The sequence below is a fragment of the Musca autumnalis genome, unplaced genomic scaffold (genome assembly GCF_047663935.1).
Source record: "Musca autumnalis isolate F117 unplaced genomic scaffold, ASM4766393v1 scaffold_2, whole genome shotgun sequence".
In the NCBI taxonomy this organism is placed as follows: domain Eukaryota; kingdom Metazoa; phylum Arthropoda; class Insecta; order Diptera; family Muscidae; genus Musca; species Musca autumnalis.
Genome location: NW_027411755.1, coordinates 115,177,036 through 115,198,979, shown reverse-complemented (window position 1 = coordinate 115,198,979; position 21,944 = coordinate 115,177,036). Strand labels below are relative to the sequence as shown.

At 36.2% G+C, this 21,944-nt stretch overlaps 1 protein-coding gene across 16 annotated transcripts in view; it reads right to left on the bottom strand.

Moving 5' to 3' along the window:
* capu (formin protein cappuccino) overlaps positions 1-21,944 on the bottom strand; it is a 259,823-nt gene that overhangs the window by 220,395 nt on the left and 17,484 nt on the right. For all 16 annotated transcript variants that reach the window (XM_073969023.1, XM_073969026.1, XM_073969010.1 and 13 more), the window contains exon 2: positions 16,582-17,026. In XM_073969023.1, the coding sequence (XP_073825124.1) occupies positions 16,582-16,945 (364 nt within the window). In that variant the 5' untranslated portion in view covers positions 16,946-17,026. The remainder of the gene's footprint in view (positions 1-16,581; positions 17,027-21,944) is intronic.

Here is a 21,944-nt window from a genome sequence, read left to right as displayed (position 1 = left end):
ACCTTCAGCCTCAGACAAAAAAAAACCAAACCAAGCTCAATAATTATGCCGTATATAAAATATATTGATTTTGTATCACGAGTTTGCTTTTAAATCTGTAGGTAACATAATGTGGGGCTATACCAATCATTAACATACGCTAAACATTTTTAGTAGCCAAACTTCTTCATAAAGGACTCGAATTACGGTTAATTACGTTAAACTAAGTTTGAAAGAAATTGTTGAAAAAGTTTGGAGTTATCTGACATAATAGCCATTTTAGTATATGCCGGCAGGGTTTTGGAGCTTTTTGGGTCATTATATCTCAGGAAGTATTGACTTAAACCCTGAAAAAATTTAACGTTGTAAATGAAGACGCTGGAACAACCTACTGAAAAAAGAATCAAAACGATGCGAGAGGAGCTCTTAAACTTCACTTTTTCCGAATTTTGTGTGGGAGGTACCCCAAGGAGTGGACCGATATAGTCCATATTGCAACATGATACCTGACTGGATGAAATAATACGATGTGTAAAGTTTGCACCAATCAGAAACTCCCTCCGAGGATTATCTTGCGGATTTTCCATTTTGGTTGGTGCCATCAGCGTTTCTTGGAGCCTTTATGCCAATATCTCAGGAAGTATGGACTTGCGCATGAAAAAAATTGTACCATCGTAAAGGGAGCCGCAAGGACAACCTACTGAAAAAAATTTAAAACGATCCGAGTGGAGCTCTTAAACTTCACTTTATCTGAATTTTGTGTGGGAGCTACCCGAAGAAGTGGATGGATATAGTCCATATTCGAACCCGATCTATATCTGGAATGAATAATACGATGTGCAAGGTTTGGACCAAATCGATTGCTCCCTTCGAGAGTGTGAACGATACTCCATTTTACAGAAAAATTTTTAACATATGTGGGGGATGTACCCTAAGGAGTGGACCGATATCTTCGAACTTAAACTAAGTTTGGACAAAATATTACGGTAAACAAAATTTGGTTCGAATCGGTTGATCCGTTCGAGATGTTTCGTGCGCACCAGCCAGACACACGGACGGACATGACTAAATCGACTCCAAATTGTCTGAAACGAATTTCGTCCAAACATACATGGGGTCTAAAACCATTATTTCTATGAGGGATATTTTTGTTCGTGATTTGTATACATTAATTTGTATACATTAAAATCATAGTAAATTTTGTCTTCTCTTTCATTGCAGTTGCATTTCTTGTTCATTGTGTGAAATTCGCGTACAAATCTAGAAACTAAAATCAAGTGCCTGCCTGAAAGTCTATCTCTCGTTAATTTTGAAAATAAAAAATTTTATTTGCCGATAGCCTTAGATGCTAGTGCTATTTTTTATATAATTTTATTGTAATTTTTTATTATAATAAATATTTGAAATAAATAAATAAAAATAAAAAATTTTAAAAATATATTGAAAACACCAAAACTTAAAGAGTATATGAAGAAAAGACAAAATTTTTAGTTTTCCATGAAAAAAAAAATTTAAAAAAAATTTAAGCTACATGAAAGATTTTTGGTACATAGATTGGGAAAAAATCCCATTCTTAAATCTGTTCGAGATACTAATTTTGGTTGTTGCGCGCAAAAGTTATGGCGGTTTCAATTCTGATAAAAAGAAAAAAATCTTTAAAAGACTCTAATCATTATATTGAGAAACTCTCTTAATTAGGGGCTCCCTACATACTATATGTTTACTGAGGTCCCATAACTTTAGTGAAAAAGTTGTAAATTTTCGCGGAAATTAGGAAAGCATTCAAAACAATTGGTAGTTTACAACTTGTTCTAATAAAATTCAAGCTGTTTATGCATCTGAAAAATATATAAAAATATGTACGTAATCTAAACATCGCGAAGATTCAAATGAAACCAAAACTATACAAATCCGTTTAGCGGATTGCATATTATAGCAAAAAACAAAAAAAAAAATTTTGAGGAAATTTATAAAATTTTTGTAAGAGAATATTTATTAAAATTTATTTTGTGAGTTAGTAGAACAAAATGTAAGAAAAATAGGTCGGAGTTTTTCTTCTATTTTAGTTAAATTTCACGCAATAAATCACATTTTTTATTCTAATCACTTCTCGAAAAGACGCTAACATCTAGCAGAAGATATGGATATCTTTCAAATAAATGTTGGGTTCCTTTAAATGGGGTATAATCTTGAAATAAAATTGTATCGGGTAATGTTCATTTTGAAATGCGTGTAAATCGCGAAATCCTCAAAATCACTTGATGCGCATGCGGTTTACCAATACAGCGAATTCTTCTCTTTTAATTTGTACACATTTGCCAGGATTTACTTTCGCCGCTAAGATGTAGCATCGTCCGCAGTTTAGTGCGCAACAAACTGTGTAACGCTTATATTTTGCACAAAGTTCATACACTTTTTATGCGCATCCGATTTCACTATCAACCGTGAAAAAATACATCGATCTAAACATATTTCAATAAAATCCATCAAGAACCGTGGATGTAGCATCACACAGTATTTTTTGGATAAATCGGATACAGCTCCCATGCCACTAAATTTTTCAAACCGCTGTTTTCGCACAAACGCGAGTGATGATTCACTTTCTTCATTGAAATGGAAACGATCCACATAAAACGCGAATTAGTCAGCGATATTTTGAAAAATATTTTTCGCAAATTTTTCAATTTTTGCAGTAGCCATTTCCGCCGTTCTAGTAGATGGATTTTTACGATCTGTGATTCATATGATCCGAATCGTCGAAAAACTAAAATATCGCGGGGTACCAGCACACTCAAAACGATATTGTAAATACTGTACCCAAAAAATAGGTTTTTTAGAAAAAATATCGCACTAAATTTTGGCCTTTGGCAGTAGATTACTCAGATTATGCGAAATCGCGAGTTCTTTAATCCTATAATTGGTTTTTCGAAATATCCGAATGCGCGTCCCAGCTACATAAAAAAAAAAAACACCTGAAATCCGGCTTCAAAATGTCAGCATCCATAAAAGGTGGATGCAGTGGAAATTTTGGAAAGTGATACATTAGAAGTGTAATCTTCATTTTGTATTCTCCTACTTTTACTTTGGACAGATGTCCGTCATTTGAATGGTTTAATCAGAAATCGAATAGCATTGTAAAAAACCTGTTTAGCTTCAACGTGTTTTTACCTATGTTTTTTTCCTTTACGCGGTCGTAACTACCACGTAAATTAAATTTTTTTGCTAAATTTTTGAGCTTTGTACAAAAACATCTAAATTAATCCAGCAATAGTCATAGTTACTGGTAAACTACAATAATTCGCGTATTACCTTGGCTTCATGGAAACTAAAAAATTTTGACTTTTCCTCATATAGGAAAAAATATTGAAAATAATATAATTCAATATTAAATAGATATTTGAATGATGGACAATTATTTTTCCTGTTCATATCAATTAGTTTTACATGTATTTTGGTTTAAACTTCCATTAACATCAACAAACAAACAGCATGAAAATACGTACTATGTGCCATGTCGTATGAACGGGTTAATTCGTGTACGTAATTGTGTGAGCGAACAACGTAATTAAAGTACTGGTATGAACACGGCATAAAGGAGCTTTTCATTTCATTCATCAACTTATACTAAAGAACTCTTAATTTTTATTAAATTTATCCCTTAAAATAAATTAAATTATCTATGTTGAAACAATTTTAATGCTTAGTGTAAAACCTATGATCAATCTGATTACAATATCCCTTTCAAATCACTGTGCCAGGAGTGTTTTATTGAAATGCTTAAATATGAAAGCAAAAAATTGTTTGTAACTCAACTGACATGGCTACGTCTAAAATAATTAATTGGACATAAAACATGATTTATTAGTTTAAATGTTTGCCAGAAGTTCTGAAGTAGATTGCCATAACAAGAAAATGAAAACATTCGCATGTCGGTTTTTTTGCTTCATATGGTGGTCGTCATCGTAGTAAGAATTAGTAGAACAATGCCAAAAACTAAATGAATAAAAGGACTTTAATTAGCTGACACTTGCTGATGGTTGTAAGGGGGGGTGGCATTGTAAGCAAATATTAATAAATATTACTATAATAAAGTTAGCTATTTCCACAGATTCGAGAAAGTTCATAGCCAACTGAAACATAGAAAACAATTCTTAAACGAAGTAAAGCAATGCTTTATTTATCTGTTTTTGAATTTGATTGATTGAAGGAAATACTAATTAATAAAATTAGAGAAATTATTATAAAAATAGTTAAGAAATTTTAATTACAATCTTAAACGTTAAACCAATACATTCAAAATAATACAAATGCAGAGTGTTCGTTACATCTCCGTTCCAGAAATATTTTAATAGTAAAACTGGCAAATGAGTGAACTGTCAATTTACTTTTCCATATAAATTTGTTCAAAATAAAAAATGGCAACATTTCGTCGCTGTCATGCTTAAGTGTTCCATACGCAATTTTCCCGTTTTGAGATAATCGCATTTTAATGTTTGCGTCACAACTGCTTGGAGCTGACTGAAGAAAATATTCATGAATTTGATTAAATTTATTATTAATAGTATATAGAACGTCTTTGCCAAAAGTTTAAGCAATATCTGTTGGAATAAAATAGTTATAGAGATTTTTTAAAATTGAATTTTTGTCGATTTGTTCCATATCCACACTTATGACACAAATGCAAAATAATGTAAGTCACATGGAACAAAGTGACAAACAAATTTTCTCATCTTTGCCTCAATAAATTCAATCCTTCGAAATCGAAAATTAAAGCTCTGATTTTTGGAATGTTTTTTTAAATTTGTAAGTTATTAAAATATTAATTTCATTCCTGAAAAGAACTTATGTTTTCTGGCCGAAACGTGGATAACTGTAGCAGGTAGGAATAAACAGACCAGAAGTTCAGAAAGAGCATACGCGAAAACCCTGGAAACCACCTATATCTCAATAAGACAAAAATATCATATGGAACACTTAAGCATGACACCGACGATTTGCCAACACTTTAGCAGAAATATCAAAATCATTGTGTCAGGCAATCAGATGCTGACCAAATTTGTTTAGCAGAAAATAGAAGAGAATGGTGTCATTCGCACAAAACAAATAACTTTTCCGATAAGCAATTTATCAAAATTTTGAATGGCAATAAAATTTAACTAACTTTTTGAAAAATTATTAAATAAAACTTGTTATATTTTCAATAAACAACTACGTCAACAAAATAAGCACGTCAAAAAACTGAAAGTGTTTGGGGAAATGTTTGATAAACACGTTTGTAAATATGGCAGTTTGTTTATTGGCCAAAAACCAATCAAAATTTAATTGGATATTTGAATTTGTTTATCATATCGTCATGGTAGAATAAGAAAAGGTAGCAGCAATACACAGCTGACTGAACTGGGTTGTAACGTTAGTGTCAAATTTCATATGACATTTTATACATTTATTTCTATTTCGATGTACATTAGGGACATATATTTTTTGAGAAAAAAAAATATATCATTCGGAAAAAACCATTTCCCAGAAAGACTTCTTCATATCAATGATATGTAACCTCCTCCAAGTTCGAACGATAAGCCGCGCAGTAAATCCCCGCTTGTAGAGGCGATACAACGTTTGTTAATATGTGAGGTATTTTGTTAAAATTTAAAAAAAATAAAGCCCTAATAAACATGTGCTTCTTTGATTTCTAAAACAAAACATTGAAACAGCTTCTCCTTTTTCTATGAATTTCCAGCGACCCCAAACTTTTCTGCAAGAATTCTACTTTCTGCGAGAATTTATGCATTTAGTGGAATGATGTGGAAACATAAAAACTGAAAATGTAACGAATTTTCATTCATGTTTTCCAAAATATTCAACCAAATGTGAAAAATTATTAGTTTTTTAAATTCCAATAATTTATAGACATTTCCTTGTTTTGTTTACAAATACAACTGGCAGTAACGTTACAAACAAAAACAAATTCCTTTGTGGTTGTTGTTCGAGTTGTATTTGTTGTAGTATTAACTTTACCTTGTATTTGTTCTACCATGTCATATCGTTATAATTTTTTTTCCTGTTCTGCGCTATTTCTAAATGAGAAGGGCAAATTTTGCTAGATGTTGGAGTACGGGAATGCTTTACTACTACAAAATTGGAAATTGCTGGTCTTGGAATACAACTTATATAATCATTAAGATCATACGATCATACTTTTATGCAAAAATGTCCCACATTTCTAGAAGTTACTTTCGCGTTTTTCAAATATAAGAAGTGCTATGTTTGCTCAATACAACTAGTAAAATATCCAATAGATTTCGTTACAAAACAACCTCCATTTCTACCTTCGGCACAGTACACAGTGCGCCTGAACTAACTTTAAATGAAGGGCGCTTACATCTGGGCTTCTGAAACTACAATGTTCATAGATGGGAAAAATCAAAAAGCAAAAAAAGAAATCGTCGGAAGTCAAATGTCACATTTTTAGGGGTTTTTTATGTTTTCAGATTCAGTTCAAATTTTTATGTTTTCGGGATTTTGCTTGAAACCCGAAAGTCCTATCGAAATGGTACTGACGAAAATATTGTTGAGAATTTTCACTGCTACAACATATTTTTTAATCCCATTTCGATAGGACTTGCCGTTTCCAAGCAAAATCCTGAAAACCTAAAAATGTGAACTTTGGCGATTTATTTAAAAATAGCTCCAGCGACTTTTTTTCTTGTTTTTGAATTTTTCTCATCTATGAACATTGCTGTTTCAGAATCCGCAAAAACTTTTCAGGTGTAAGCGGTTTTCATTTTAATTAGTTAAGGGTCTGTAGATCATCTATCCACTAATTTTCGAACACTTATAGTAAGATTTGCAACGTGACCGCTACATTGCAGAACCACTACTCAAATATTACGCCCCTCATCTATACAAAACTACCTTATTAGTACACACATAATACAACTATCTGCATAATGACAACATCATGCATACATAATTTTAACTTTAACGTACATTCTGTGAATTATGTTTGGGAATAATTCTCGATCACATCGAACAGCCAGAGGGATACGATGTTGGGTTTTCGTCGCCAAGTTTGTTGAGTGCTGGCGTTACAAGAAGTACAAGATAAGACGTGTGGCGTAGACCGCAGCACTTGAACCGAATCTAGCAATAGTCGTCAGGCCTGCGATCCGTTCACTCTTGCCGACTTGTTCGCTCCTCGCGATTCGTTCGCTACTTGCGATTTGTTCGCTCCTTGCGCTTCGTTCACTCCTTGCGATTCTTTCGATCTTTGCGATTCATTCGCTTTGTTGTCTAACCATTCCCGGCTCTTCTCTTTACAGAGAGTACATTCGATCACCCAGAGCCGAGCGACACTCCCGACGATTGCCAATGTGCCGACAGCATCCGATCACCCAGAGCCGACCAACACTCCCGACGATAGTCAAAGAGCCGACAGCATCAGATTATCACCGAGCCGAGCAACACACCCGACGATTGTCAACAAACCGACAGCTCCGATTACCTTATAGGCGAGCAACAACCCGATTACCCCAGAGCCGGCAGCATCCGCATTGTGGGTCCTTAAGTCCACACTAGCAGCGGCTGAGCTAACAACCTCAGCCTTTGATAAAACCACTCGTTGCAGATTTTTTAGAAAACGTCTTTCCTTCTAACCCTATCCATACAGTGACTCTAATGCCAAACGTCAGAATTTCTGTTCTACCAATTCACACAATGAAAATGGTACAAAATTTAGTACTTTTCTTACCCATATGGTCCGGATTTTCCTGGCCTATCCCATATATTATCAGTGCAGACCTACAACGATCATTTTAGTTAGTATAATTTAGTATGTTCGTACTGATTTCCAAGAACCATTCCCTTCCTACCACTTCTCAACCATAGCGATATATGTATATACATACTTCTTCCCATAAAAATGTCCAGAAGGGACAAGGAAGACTTCTCTCATATCATTGAGTGCACCCCGATTCACATTAACTCAATGATATGAGGCCTACAGTTCATCGCCGAATCCGAACGGCGTGTCTTAAAACACCACTTGTAGAGAAGTTTTACATGTCTGAAATACTCAGGAAATGTCGCCAACATTACAACGAGGTGTACTTTGCCACTGTTGAAAATTTAATGTTGCCTGTTCTGTGCATACTATTACACCACGGAGGCTCCTCATCTTTAACGATCATTATATCTACTATGCACCTGGGTGCTTCCAAAATCTGTGTTAAAAAAATCAGTAACTTTTAGAAATTGTCTTGCATTTTGTGTACTAATTTACAACATCTACAAATCAAACCGCTTCACACAACGGCGGGTTCTTCGACACAGGATTGACCCGGAACCATACAAAATACGGATGTGAAGTGTGCATATGCTTGCGTTTGTTTCTTTTCTTGTGTTGCCATCACCGGATTCTTTTGGTCCGGGTCGGGATGTAGGAAAACTCATCAGCACATTCTGAATTCGATGAGATACAATATATGTCGGAAATAGAATACCGTAGTCGCGGCTGTGAAAAAAACCAAGCTCAGTAATAAATGCCGTTTACAGCGTTGTGATGGTTAGAGTATACTGAGGAAGGATCCCGCCAGAACTGGTGGTGTGAGACTAGCTTCCCTGTTACACCAGTCTATATTGAAGAGAACTATCACGCTTTTAGAAATAGTTGTCAGGTGTGCAACTGTCGATGTAGAGTTACTCAACATATACATCCCTCCAATAAGTAGCTGTAATCCCTCCAATAAATAACTGTAGTCTTATGAGACTTTATTGCAAATAATGAGGTTGGCTTTAGGTAATGACCAGGCGCTGGCTGGACAGAATAGCGGAGAGTGTCAGTTCGCTAGATATAACCATCGTGTCATCTGGCCTGACAATCCGTCGTTTCTCTTGGGTCAGACCATCTCGCCATATTTGCCTCCACCCCCAGACTGGTCAGAGATCTATCAGCCCAACCCGTCTGATGTTCGGTTAGCAGAAACGACGTTGCGAGACATTATCACTTCTGCAGCCGTTAGCATATATACCTGCTGTTTAAATACCCGAAGTGATACCAAATTTCGTAGCAGAGTCGGCGGGACCAGGAAATGAACGTGATGAGCTTCGTCAAACCAACACCGGTGAACCCAGTGTCTGGTAACTGACACTGCAAGTTAACAGGTTGGTCGGTGTCCACAAGCGGAACAAGTAGCTAAATTATCTGACAAATTTCAATATTGAAGCTCAAATAAGTGATTTGTGGGCATCGGTTAAGTCGCTCTCGAACCATAGGAAGAAGAATGATAGGACCTCAGTCACATTTGGCGAAGTAACGCTGATTTATCCGAAGAGGTGTGCAAGTTATTTTAATCGACAATTTGTCGAGCACACCGTAAGTGGCAGGGCGAGAAGAAGAGTACAACGTCCCATTTTTGCGGAGGAGGAACTATCAAAACTTACAGTGTATAAATGTAAATGTAATTAGGAACGCTAAATTGTCTAAAGCGTTGGGACCTGACGGAGTCTTTATGGTAATACAGAAACAGCTAGGTGAACCAGAATTTGAGTAAAGCCATTCAATGATGCAAACAAAGGTGAATCGTACAGACCGACAGCATCAAAATAGCTGCCCGGTTGCCGATCACCAGCATTAATTTCGTTAGCCATTTTCACACATATCAGTCGAGGATTCAACCAGAACAAACTGTGCGACAGAACACTCTTTGTGACACTTGACTTATCAAAAGTCGTTGATACTATCAAGTACTCCACGTTGTTAGAGGACATCAAACAGAAAACCCTTCGACCATGTTTGAAACGTTGTATAATCAATTATATGGGTTGACGCCAGTCGTACGAGGTTTTTCTCCTGTTACTCCTCTTGGGAGCTTAGGACTTCCACAAAGCATAGCTTAGTTTCAGTTTCGTTAATCATTTAAAATTGCAGCTAAGTAGATGATTGGTATACTGTAACCTGTCCTAGGGATAAGGCTGTCATCTAACGTTTTCTGGGGACAACCACTTTGCATATGTAGGGTTGCCATTTTCCTCTGGGGGGATATTTCCTGCCATTCATATTTGGGTTATCTTTTGTTGATGTCGAAGTTGGTTTTTGGATGCCGTCTCTTCCTACAAATATTCAAAAACCACTTTTCAAGAATTTTCCTCCTTGCTTATTTTTGTATTATTTTAATTTACCGTTTCTTCTAATGATTTTCACTGTAGTTGTTATCGTCTTTTGTGGGCATAGCAGAACAATATGAACCAAATATACATATGTACATGTTTAGTCTATAAGCGCTAGGTTGAGATATTAGATATTGCCTTTATAACGGGTGATCCAACAAGAGGTACTTTTTTCAACCTCTTTTTGACAGATCACACGTGAGTCGTGTCACGTTTTCATGTTATTTTTGTTTAGTACTGTTTGACATTTTATCAGGGAAAAGTTTACGCCTCTACAACGCACGATGGGGCCGATGATATGTTTTTGAGGCAAAAAATCACAGGGGCAAGCTAGACCTTCAAAATTCCGTGCAGATGTTTATAATCGGCCTAGAAGCTAATCTGCCAAATTTGGTTGATATCGGTTCATATATAGATATAGCTCTCATATATATGTTCGCCCGATTTCAAATAATTGATGGACCAAACACGAAAATTCTGTCCAATTATGATGATATTTGTAATATGTTGCGGAATTCGGACTGGAAATAAGTTTGCCAAGTTATTTTGAAATCGGTTCAGATTTGGATATAGCTTCCTTATATATTTTCGCCCGATTTGAGGTATTTCGTGCAACAAACACTCAAACTCTGTCCAATTTCGATGAAATTTAAAATGTGTGACGAAATTACGTCTAGAAAAAAAAGTATGCCAGGTATTTCGTGCAGCAATCACGCTATATATGTCCAATCGTGATGAAATTTAAAGTGTGTGACGGAATTTGGTCTAGAAAACATTATTGAGAGACATCATATTGAAATCGGTTCAGATTTGGATATATCGTTCATAAATTTTCTCTGTCGAAGTTAATTGTTTTCTCAATTTAGTTGGTTGATACCGAACTTCCCTAAGAACATAGTTTAAATATTTTTCTTTTGACAAATTGTCCGAAACAGAGGCGGCATGAATCAAGGGTTTGGTACTGTTGCCGTGTTCATAGCAGACTTCCGAAGCAAGCTTTCTTCCTTCACTATAATCCACATTAGGGCGCCCTCTCTTCTTTTTATCATTACCATGTTCTAGTGTAAATACTGTGTTGCTAGCTAACCATAAGCTTTCAAATTGTAATACACGACTTTTTGAGCTCCAATTTATTATCCATTTTTGGTTAAGGCGTGCACAAATATTATAAATTTGCTTTTTAACTTCCGTGATGAAGGTGTCTTTGACACCTCGATTAAATTTTGCAGAAATTCATTCTATAAGGTGTTTAGGTTTTCGCTGATTTTCCAACCAAAAATTAAAAAGATCTAAATTTTTAAGTTTTACGAAATCTGGAAGTTGATAATTTTTTTATTCGCAAGTATACGCAAACATTCTTTTCAAAATCTGTTAGCCGACATTGTCACCTTTCACCAGATACATATTTTTACGAGAAAGCTCCCTGAAGTCGAAAGTTCTACTCCAAAGAACACATGGACGATACCACAGACTACATCAAAAACGATCACTTACTGACACAACAACTTATTGACCACATCAAATATTACATTTACACTTTTAATAATAATCTTAATTTACATACCATTACCCGTATTTTCCATTTTTAAAAAATAGATAATATCAACAGATCAGGTTTTTGCGCCAAAATACTTCAATTGTTTAATTACGACTGAATATCAGAAATAAACGGAGTCATAATTATGACATCTTTGACAGCTTAGCATGTCGCCGTGGGTCGTTGCCAGATTGTAATTTTTTGGTTTTGGAGGTTTGAAAGTGTTAAGAATATAATTCCGTTATTATTTGATTTCAATCGCTGAATTGAAAAAATGACTTTTTGCCTCAAAAACCTGCCATTGGCCCCATCGTGCAACGTTTACAAATCGTCCAACTTTATTACGAAAATTCGCGTTATGTGGGGAGTGTGTTTCAAGCCTAATTTTGTTCAGTGATGAGGCACATTTCTGGCTTTATAGATATGTAAAGAAGCAACATTGCCACAATTGGAAAGAAGAGCAACTTAAAGAGATTCAAGAGCTGCCACTTCATCCAGGAAAAATAACGGATTGTGGGTCGGTGGAATCGTCGGACCCTATTTCTTCAAAATAATGTCGGTTAGGACTTCATTTTCAATGGCGGCCGTTATTGCGCCTATATCGATTCTGGTTTTGGGGGAAAACATCAGACGTTCCATTCGCCAGTTACCAGTAGAAAATCTTGAACGAGTCATTGAAAATTTAACTCAACGCATGGACCGTCTCAGACGTAGCCTTGGCCAATATTTCTTAGACATAATCTGCAAAAAATAAATGTCATCGAATGTTCTTTGAAATAATAATTAACATTCCCCATTAAATTTGGTTTTTCTGTGTTTTTTCTTTAAAGAAAGTAGGAACCTCTAAATGGATCACCCTTTATTAAAGAATTGTACATGAGAACTATATCGTACAGCCAATCACTTTGTTTTTTTTGAAACCAAACGCCGTGTAGGTGTTTGGTTTGTTAGTAGCTGCGACGGTGGTAGTTCAGCGTAAACCTTTAAGGTGTATTTAAGTCAGGTTGTTGTGTTGTGGTTTGTTGATACAGTGTCAATGTGATGGTGAGACGATGAGAACATTCAAAAGAAAGAGAGAACAAATTTGAGAGTATTTACCAAACAAGAGAGGAAATATGAGATCAAATAATGGGAATACAGGGAAAAATAGAAAAGTGATTTTCTCATCTCATGAAAATCTTACATATTTTTGGAAAAATAGTGGCTTTCGGATGGATATAAGAAACTGCACATGTATCTTGTGACCTACCTGCACAGTATGAAAAAAACTACATCATGAACGAAAATATGGAAAAATTCATGAAATATTTTGTTCTGTGTATTTAACTGGTCTTATCACTTTTTTCGCGCGAAGAATGTACAAATATCCGGGACTAAATCTACTGCCACTCTGTTCACCGCATGGATGCCCAGATCGATGGTAACCGAAGTCCGATCTCTAACTGCCCCTAAATTCTAGGGGTTACATTCGTAATTATGTTCCATTGTCTGCCCATGTCACAGCAATCTGCGACTAGTTGAGATGTAGAAACATGGACCTTATGTTCCTAGACGGCAGCACTTGGAGGTGCAGACAAAGAAACTTTGTTGACAACATATATCGCAATAGGGCGGTCTGGCGTAAACTATGTGGCGCCATTGTGGTCCGTGAATATAAGTGCAACACGATGAAAATAATATTCAAACTTGTCAGAATTGCCTCCTCATGTGTACAGTGGACCATCTGCATGAAGAGACAACGATTCTTTCAGTACGGAAACACAATGACATGCTCTCCTTGTAGAACTTGCTCGGGTGCTACCCAGGGATGGAAAATTCGAAAAGTACTAAAATGGTACTTTTTTCATTGAAAAGGTATTTTTGTTAAGGAAAAATACAAGTTTTTTTATTCAGTAAAAAAAACAAAGGCTTATATGTATGAAGAATGTTGCAAAATGCTACATATTTTTATACCATACTGAAGGGTATGATTAACTTTGTCATTCCGTTTGTAACACATCGAAATATTCGTCGGAGACCCTATAAAGTATAAAACCAGGTCCGTCCGTCTGTTGAATTCAAGATACAACCCTCAATATTTAATATGGAGCTTTTTTATTTGGTACAAAAGCTGCCATTACTCCTAGAAAGTTTGGTATTGAAAATGGGCTTTATCGGTTCACGTTTTGATATAGCTCCCAATTTTCTGTATTTTGAAGGTTTGAGCCACAAATTGTTGAAATTTGGTATTTAGTCTTCGTTGGGGCTACAAAATTCCCCCAGAAATGTATAATATGGGTATAAAACATTCCTATAAAAATGTGGGTATAGGTGCACTTTTTAAATAGCCTAGAACTGACAAACTATCGATAGTCCGACTATCGTTTTGATCGCTGTCGTAAAGTCTTGTTTATATTGAGCTCTGAACAAATTATTTTTTTAAATAATTCGTGACACATAGTCCAAAAAATGTTTTGGTGGCCCATGTAAACTTTGATTTTCGTCAGTAATCGAAACAAAAGTCAGATTATCGATAGTTCACCAGCACTAATATAGCCCCTATAAAAGAGGTATTGCAGGTTCTCATATTGCAATGTACTTCGATACCGCTCGATGTTAAGTCTTTTAAATGATTAGTCTACCGTAGTGACTGTAATTTCGGATTACCAAAGGGTGAAAGAGCTCCACGAAGAAAATGGTCAATATCGGTTCATATTTTGGTATATTTCCAACATGAAGGTACATACATCCAGATTTTTAAATTTTCTAGCAATTTTAATCTTGAATTTTGCATTTTTAGTTCCACATACAATTTTTCTAGACTAGAGTATGTGAAATGGTACTGTATTGGTCGCGGGGGTACTTCGGTACTTTTTGTAGTGAAATGGTACTGAAAAAGTACTATTGTACTGAATTTTCCATTCCTGGTGCTACCGTGGGAGTCATCTTCATGATATGGAGAGAGGTCCAACGTTGCATGAGGAAGCCAATATAAGAAGCAAAACTAACACATAAACATATAATAAAGGGTTATCCATTCTGTGGTTTCAAAAGTATGGGACTGGAATTCGACATCTGTTAAACTGAGTTGTTAAACCAATTTTTTTCTTTTCAGTTGATAGTCTGACATTGACGAAAATGGATCACTTAACTATCACTCAACGCATAAAAATGATCGAAACATACTACAAAAATGGTGATTTTTGTTTTAATTGATTTTTCGTGGTTTTTGACCAATTTTTCTTTAGAAATGAAGCACATTTGGCCGTATTTGATGTCTGCGAATCCTCAAGTAATTGAAGAGAGGCCACATCATCCAGAAAAGGTCACTGTTTGGTTCGCTCTTTGGTCCGAATGTGTGATTGGACCTTACTTCTTCGGAAACGACGATGGAACGACTGTCACAGTCAATTCGGAACGTTATGGCCATATGATAACCGACTTTTTTGCCTGCTATTGAAGAATACGACTTGGAGAATATGTGGTTTCGACAAGACGGTGCCACATGGCACACAACTCGAGCGAATATGACTTTATTGCAAGGGACATTTCCTGACCTCGTAATTTCTCGTCGTAGCGATATAAACTGGCCACCAAGATCATGCGATTTGACACCATTAGACTTTTTTATGGGGCTACGCGAACGACATTGTTTATGCAGATAAACGTTCAACTCATGAGCTCTTAAAAACCAACATTTATCAAGTTATGGCTGAGATACCGCCCAATATATGTCAAAAAGTGGTCGAAAATTACCTCAAAAGAATCAATGCTTGCAACAGTTCGCGTGGAGGTCATTTAAATGATGTAGTGTTTCACACGTTCAAACTTTATAATAAAAAATAAATATCATGAAAAAAATATTTTATATGTGTTTTATTTGCGCTTACTTATGAAACAACAAAATGGATAACCCTTTATAACAGCAAACAGCAACAAACGGTTTCTATAAAAATTTTAAGAACTCTTTTTATCACAACTTTTTTGAAACTATTGTAAAACGTGCTGCTTTTGTTTTTGCTGTCTTTAAAACTAAATTTCAGAACTTCATCATATAGGGGTTGGCCTTATAGAACTAATTATCAAAAAACCTTAAATTGACCCACATACAAAATTTTAATGTTCTAGCTTTCTCAGGTATCCTTCTCCAGCATTTTTTACGCTGCAATAAAACTCATATCTATCGCTTTCATTGATGCAAATTTCAACTCCCCCTCCCCACTGAAGATCTTTAACAATTTGAACAACATCTTTTCTGCGTTACGTTACTGGTACAACAATGATTCAATATGACATACAAAAGTTATTCAAAGCTTCTTTTGAACACCCTTCCAGGTATTTATCGCAATAACATTGCAGGTCTTTGTGTCTTTCAAGACATATTTCCATGGAAACTTTTTTTTTGAATATAAAATTCCGATTGTAAAAAGCATCACTGTTCGAGTCAAGTGAATGAAATCGCTGAATGCAAACAAACCGAAAACTAAACAAATTTATTAATTTTGAGAATGCACTACATAAATGGAAACTGAAGAGTAAGGGGGAGAAAGAAAACCAAAGTAAAATATTTCAAAGTTAAAGGAAAAAGTAGTTGAAAAGAGAAATCCGAAGCTACTTATTTTGGCAGGGAGCTATAGTCAATAACATCAACAAGTTTTTTGGTTCTTTGTAGAAAAAATGCTTTCGAATATTTTACCAGGGCTATGGTGATGGTTGGGATTACGGGATAGAAGGATGGAATAACGTCTTTAAGTTTATTTATAAAAATAATAAAGGATATAAAATAGCAAAAACAACAACAATTTGTAGTAAATTTATATAAAAGTTTTTAATTTAAATTTGTACCAATAACCGAACGGTCATTGGAAGGATGGGGAATGAAATGTTGGTTTAAAAAAATCACAACAACTACTTTTACTTACGCATTTCCATTTGTTCCAGCTCCAGTTGGCGTATAACAGCGGCATGACTTTGCTCCATAGATGCCCGTTCCTCTTCGTCAATCATTTCAATACAGCTGGCAGTTGATGTTCGAGATTTTGCCACATTTGCAACACCGAATTGTGGTGGTGCTGTGGCGGACGATGGCGTTGTTGGTGTTGTTGGTTCCTTTGATGCTTTCTTCTGACCCAGAAGACCAAAAACTTTTACTCGACTGCCTCGTCGACTTTTCACAGAGGATCTCAACGATGAAGAAGACATGCCACCACCCCCACCAACTTCGACTCCACCACCAGCATCCCCTAGGGGTGCATCTGCGGCCGTTTTCATCTGGCTATTGCCCATTGTTGTGGTGGAAGTGCTGGTGGTGGTGGGGTTCCAAATCAATGGAGTTCTTGAAGATGTTGTTGTAGTTACTGAACACGACTGAACGGTTGATTGGATTCCACGGCAGAGATGATGATAGAGGACACAAAATATTAAAAAAGAAAGAAAGAAAAAATGAAGAACTTGTTATTAGCATAGCCACAGCATAAGAATTGAATTGACTGGAAATAAAAATTGCTAGGACATGACAGAACATGACCACATTGTTCGGTGAATGGACGCTGGACAAAAAAAAAAAAACAATGTCGACGATAGCAAACAAACTTTCGCACATAATTTAAAGAAACATGAATGAAACAAATAAAATCAAAAATCAATTACAACTTTTCAATCAGATTATGAAAATGTTGTTGAATTCTCAGTTCTATTCTTCATGTAAGCGGCAAAGTCGATGTAACACTAAAAAGTCATTTTCAAATGTTTCCCAGGAAAAGCTGCAAATTACTTTCGTTAATTTTTAAGCGTAACTTTATTGTTCGTATGTTTGTTGTTAAAATCAATCTTAAATTTACATTTCGTAGAATTTAACGCCATCGATTGGTATATTCATTGATATAAATAGAAATGAAAAAGCTATGGAAAAGAAAGTACTTCTTCATGACAATAATAAATAAAAATTCGCAGAAGACACTTCCTCTATTCCCATCATTTTTATTTGAACTCAAAGAAAACTGCAATGTAATAAAATATGAAGGCGAATTGCTGGAAAGGTACTGATTACGAAGAATTTTATATAGGTTATCACGGCCAACAACTAAAAAAGGAGTTAAGTTGAAATTTATAAATTTTGAAAATAATACAAAACTAGCACCACGGGGACGTAGGGGATGAAAGATACCAAGCAACGTCCCTGACGGGCTTTAACATGGCAAAGCCCATGAGTTATCTTGGTCCTCATCCTTGGCTCTCATCTCAAGTGGACACTGACCTTCCCGTGGTGTTACTTGGGGAGCTACCCGTTAAAGGCAGTGAGCTAACATAACGATACAAATTTGGGTTTGGGCGTCGGGTTAGAAACCCTCCCCTAGAAAAAAGATAGTAGGAAGCATTTTTTTGGGAGGGTTACTAACGAAGAAACAAAGGAAAACAAAACCAAACCCCTCTAAAGCTGACGACCCCGCAAACGTTTTCCTGGAATCTACACCTCTTTACAGAGAAGGTGCAGTTTAAGAGTTGGCAGATGTACTTCAAAAGTACAACACCGACATTACTGCCATACAGGAAATAAGATGGATTGGGAAAGGCGTCACAACAACACAACACTTAAAGGTGACTCACTGTATTATAGTTGTCATGACATAAAGCATGAGTTTGGTTGCGGATGGTCGGAGGTTAAAACATCTGGTCCCCAGCTTCACCCCTGTGAATGAAAGACTTATTACAAATCGAATAAAAGCAAAATTCTTCAACATCACCTTTATTTGCGCTCATGCTCCCATTGAAGACAAAGACGAATAGACCAAAGATATATTTTAAGAGCGCTTAAAAGAAGCATATGACCGTTGCCCTGCCCATGGCATTTTAATGCCTAGGCGATTTTAATGCCAAAATTGGAAACGAGAAAATTTTTGGTCCAACAGTCGGAAAATTCAGTCTCAATAACGTAATATCTGACAACGGAACGATCGGTAGTAGAACGGTAGTTAGCAGCACCAGATTTAATCATCTCGACATTCAAAAGGGCACGTGGCCAACTCCGGATGAGAAAACAAGAAATCAAATTGATCACGTTGTGGTAGATGGAAGTCATTCATTGAACGTGTTGGATGTAGCAAATAAAGTACGAACTGATACAATACGAAAGTTAGACATCGGTAAGCTGCAATTACAACAGATAGCCACAGCATATTGGTAGTGAGTCCAATTGCTTAATTAAAGCACTCCTCGTCCCGATAAAATATCAGAACAATGGCAAAGTATTGCCACCCCATGCAAACGCAATATCCATACTTGTATTTCAGAGACCTCCACCAAGGAATCCATGGTATGACCAGGAGTGTCGTGTTGCTACCGAAGAGAAAAATGCGGCATATAGCACTATATGCACTCTACAATCAGTTACAACGCGTATAGCACGAGAGAGGTATCGGGAGAAAAGAAGAGAGATTTCCACAGGAAAACGAGAGAAATGGAAAAGCGGGAGAATAAAATCCGAAAATTCTACCCAAGAGTGAAAAATCAAACTGATGGATTTGGTACAGGCACATCCTCCAGCAAGATAATTTGGTTACTGATACAAATAGTGTGCTCAGGATATGGAACTCTTTCCATATCCAAAACTATTGGTAGCGAAGACGACAAACATACCACAAATCCAACCTCAGAAGATGGTCTTGCATGTATACCACCCAGCCAAGATGAGGTGCTGTACAGTCGTGCTGTACAAAACCGGAGGCGACGCGCTGATAAGCTGTATTCGTCAGCTAGTTAGCACCACCTGGCAGGAAGAACGAGTACCCGACGATTGGAACCTCAACACCCTGTTCCCTATCCACAAGAAAGTAGACGAGACTGTTTGCTCGAACTATAGGGGCATAAGTCTTCTCCCTATTGCCTACAAGATAGCGTCAGGGATATTGTGCGAACGACTAAAGCCTATTGTCAATAATTGGATCATACCAATGCGGCTTTAAGCCCGTCAAATCTACCATTGAAGACCGAAGATATGCAGAACGACAGAAGGTCGAAGGAGAATCTGCTAAAGTGGGTCTGGCGGTAAACGGCGAGAATACCAAGTTGATGGTGTCGACGAGCAAAGGGTCCATAGAGCTCCGACCAACAGTGACAGTTGGTTCCCATAATTTTGAGGAAGTAAAAGACTTCGTCTACCACGACACCTCCATAAACACAACAAACAACATCAGTTGAGCAACAGATGCTACTTTGATTTAAGTAACATCAAATACCTCAAATCTGCCGATTTCGATATAATTTGGCACACTTATTTCTAGCCCAAATCCCGGCAAACATTCCAAATTTTATTGAAATCGGACTTATATAACGCGTTTCGTGCATCAAATACCTAAAATCGGCCGAGAATATATATGAGAGCTATATCCAAATTTGAGCCGATTTCTATATAATATGGCACACTTATTTCTAGTCTAAATACCATCGCACATTCCCAATTTAATTGAAATCGGTCATATATAGCGTGTTTCGTGCATCAAATACCTTAAATCGGGCGAAAATATGTATATATGGGGGCTATATCCAAATCTGAACCGATTTCTATATAATTTGGCGCACTTATTTCTAGACTAAATTCCGTCGCACATTCCAAATTTCATTGAAATCGGACATATATAGCGTGTTTTGTGCACCAAATGCCTTAAATTGGGCGAAAATATATATGGGGGCTATATCCAAATCTGAACCGATTTCTATATAATTTGGCACACTTATTTTTAGACTAAATTCCGTCGCACATTCCAAACTTCATTGAAATCGGACATATATAGCGCGTTTCGTGCATCAAATACCTAAAATCGGCCGAGAATATATATAGGAGCTATATAGCCAAATCGGAACCGATTTCTATATAATTTGGCACACTTATTTCTAGACTAAATTCCGTCGCAAATTCCAAATTTCATTGAAATCGGACATATATAGCGTGTTTCGTGCACCAAATGCCTTAAATCGGGCGAAGATATATATGGGGGCTATATCCAGTTCTGAACCGATTTTTACCAAAATAAATAGCGTTCGTCCCTATCTTCCCCAATTTTCATGCGAATCGGACAATAAATGCGACCTGTACTTTGTTTACAAAAATACATGGACAGACGGGCAGACAGACGGACATGCGTCAATCGACTCAGAAAGTGATTCTATGTATATCCCTAAAAGGAACTATGGGTCTATCTCGTTTCCTTTTGCATGTTACAAACTAATGCACAAAGACATAATACCCCTTACCACAAGGTGGTGTAGGGTATAATAAACAAAAAGTGCAAATACATATATAGATTCCGGAGAATTCTGAATATATAATGTCAATTTCTGTCTATAAGTTTTATGTATTGCCCACTAGGAATCCTAAATGCCAAATTTAGTCCGAACATGCAAATAATAACTTCAAAATATCTGAATTCGGGCGGTACCGTTATATGGGGGCTATACCAAAACGTAGACCTATATCTGCAATTTTTTGTGGAGAAGTTTTTTTGACTACTTTGAAATTCCAAATTGCAGCAAATTCAGAAAGAAAATGTGGAAAAATCTTCACAATAACTGAAATCGGGTGATACCGTTATGTGGGACCTATACCAAAACATGAACACATGTCCAAAACTTGTAGTGGAGAAGTTTTCTGGCCACTTAGCACCCCAAATGTCCAATAATTTCCTATGAGCTAAAAAAAACTTCCAAATACCTCAACTGGGGTGGTACCGTACAGGCATAGATCGACTCATAATTTTACCTTGACCAAGAATATACATACATATTTACCTTATAGGTAAATATACATACATATTTACCTTATAGGTAAATATACATACATATTTACCTTAATAAACCCTCCATGGTGGAACGTATAAAAATCTACTAAAAAAGTTCGGTAGTTTTTATTTTGGAAAACGTTTTTGTTTATCTTCTAGATAATTATTCAGTAATCAACAACAAATGCTTATATATATGATGAAAAATCGTATACAAATATTCGTCGGAGACCCTATAAAGTATGTAACCATGTCGCCGTCTGTTAAAATCTAGATACAGCTCGCAATATTTAAGATAGAGTATTTTTAATTTGGCACAGAAATTTAAAATTCTCCAAGCAGGGACGTACGCAGGATTTCATTTCGGGAGGGGGCCCAACTTGACCAAAAATCATGAAATTAAAAAATGTTGTGTAGCGTCACGTAAAGCTATTTTAATGGGTTATGGCCACTTATAAGAATCCATTTTCATTCATTTGTTTAAGAAATCTATTAAACCTTGAGTTACCTTC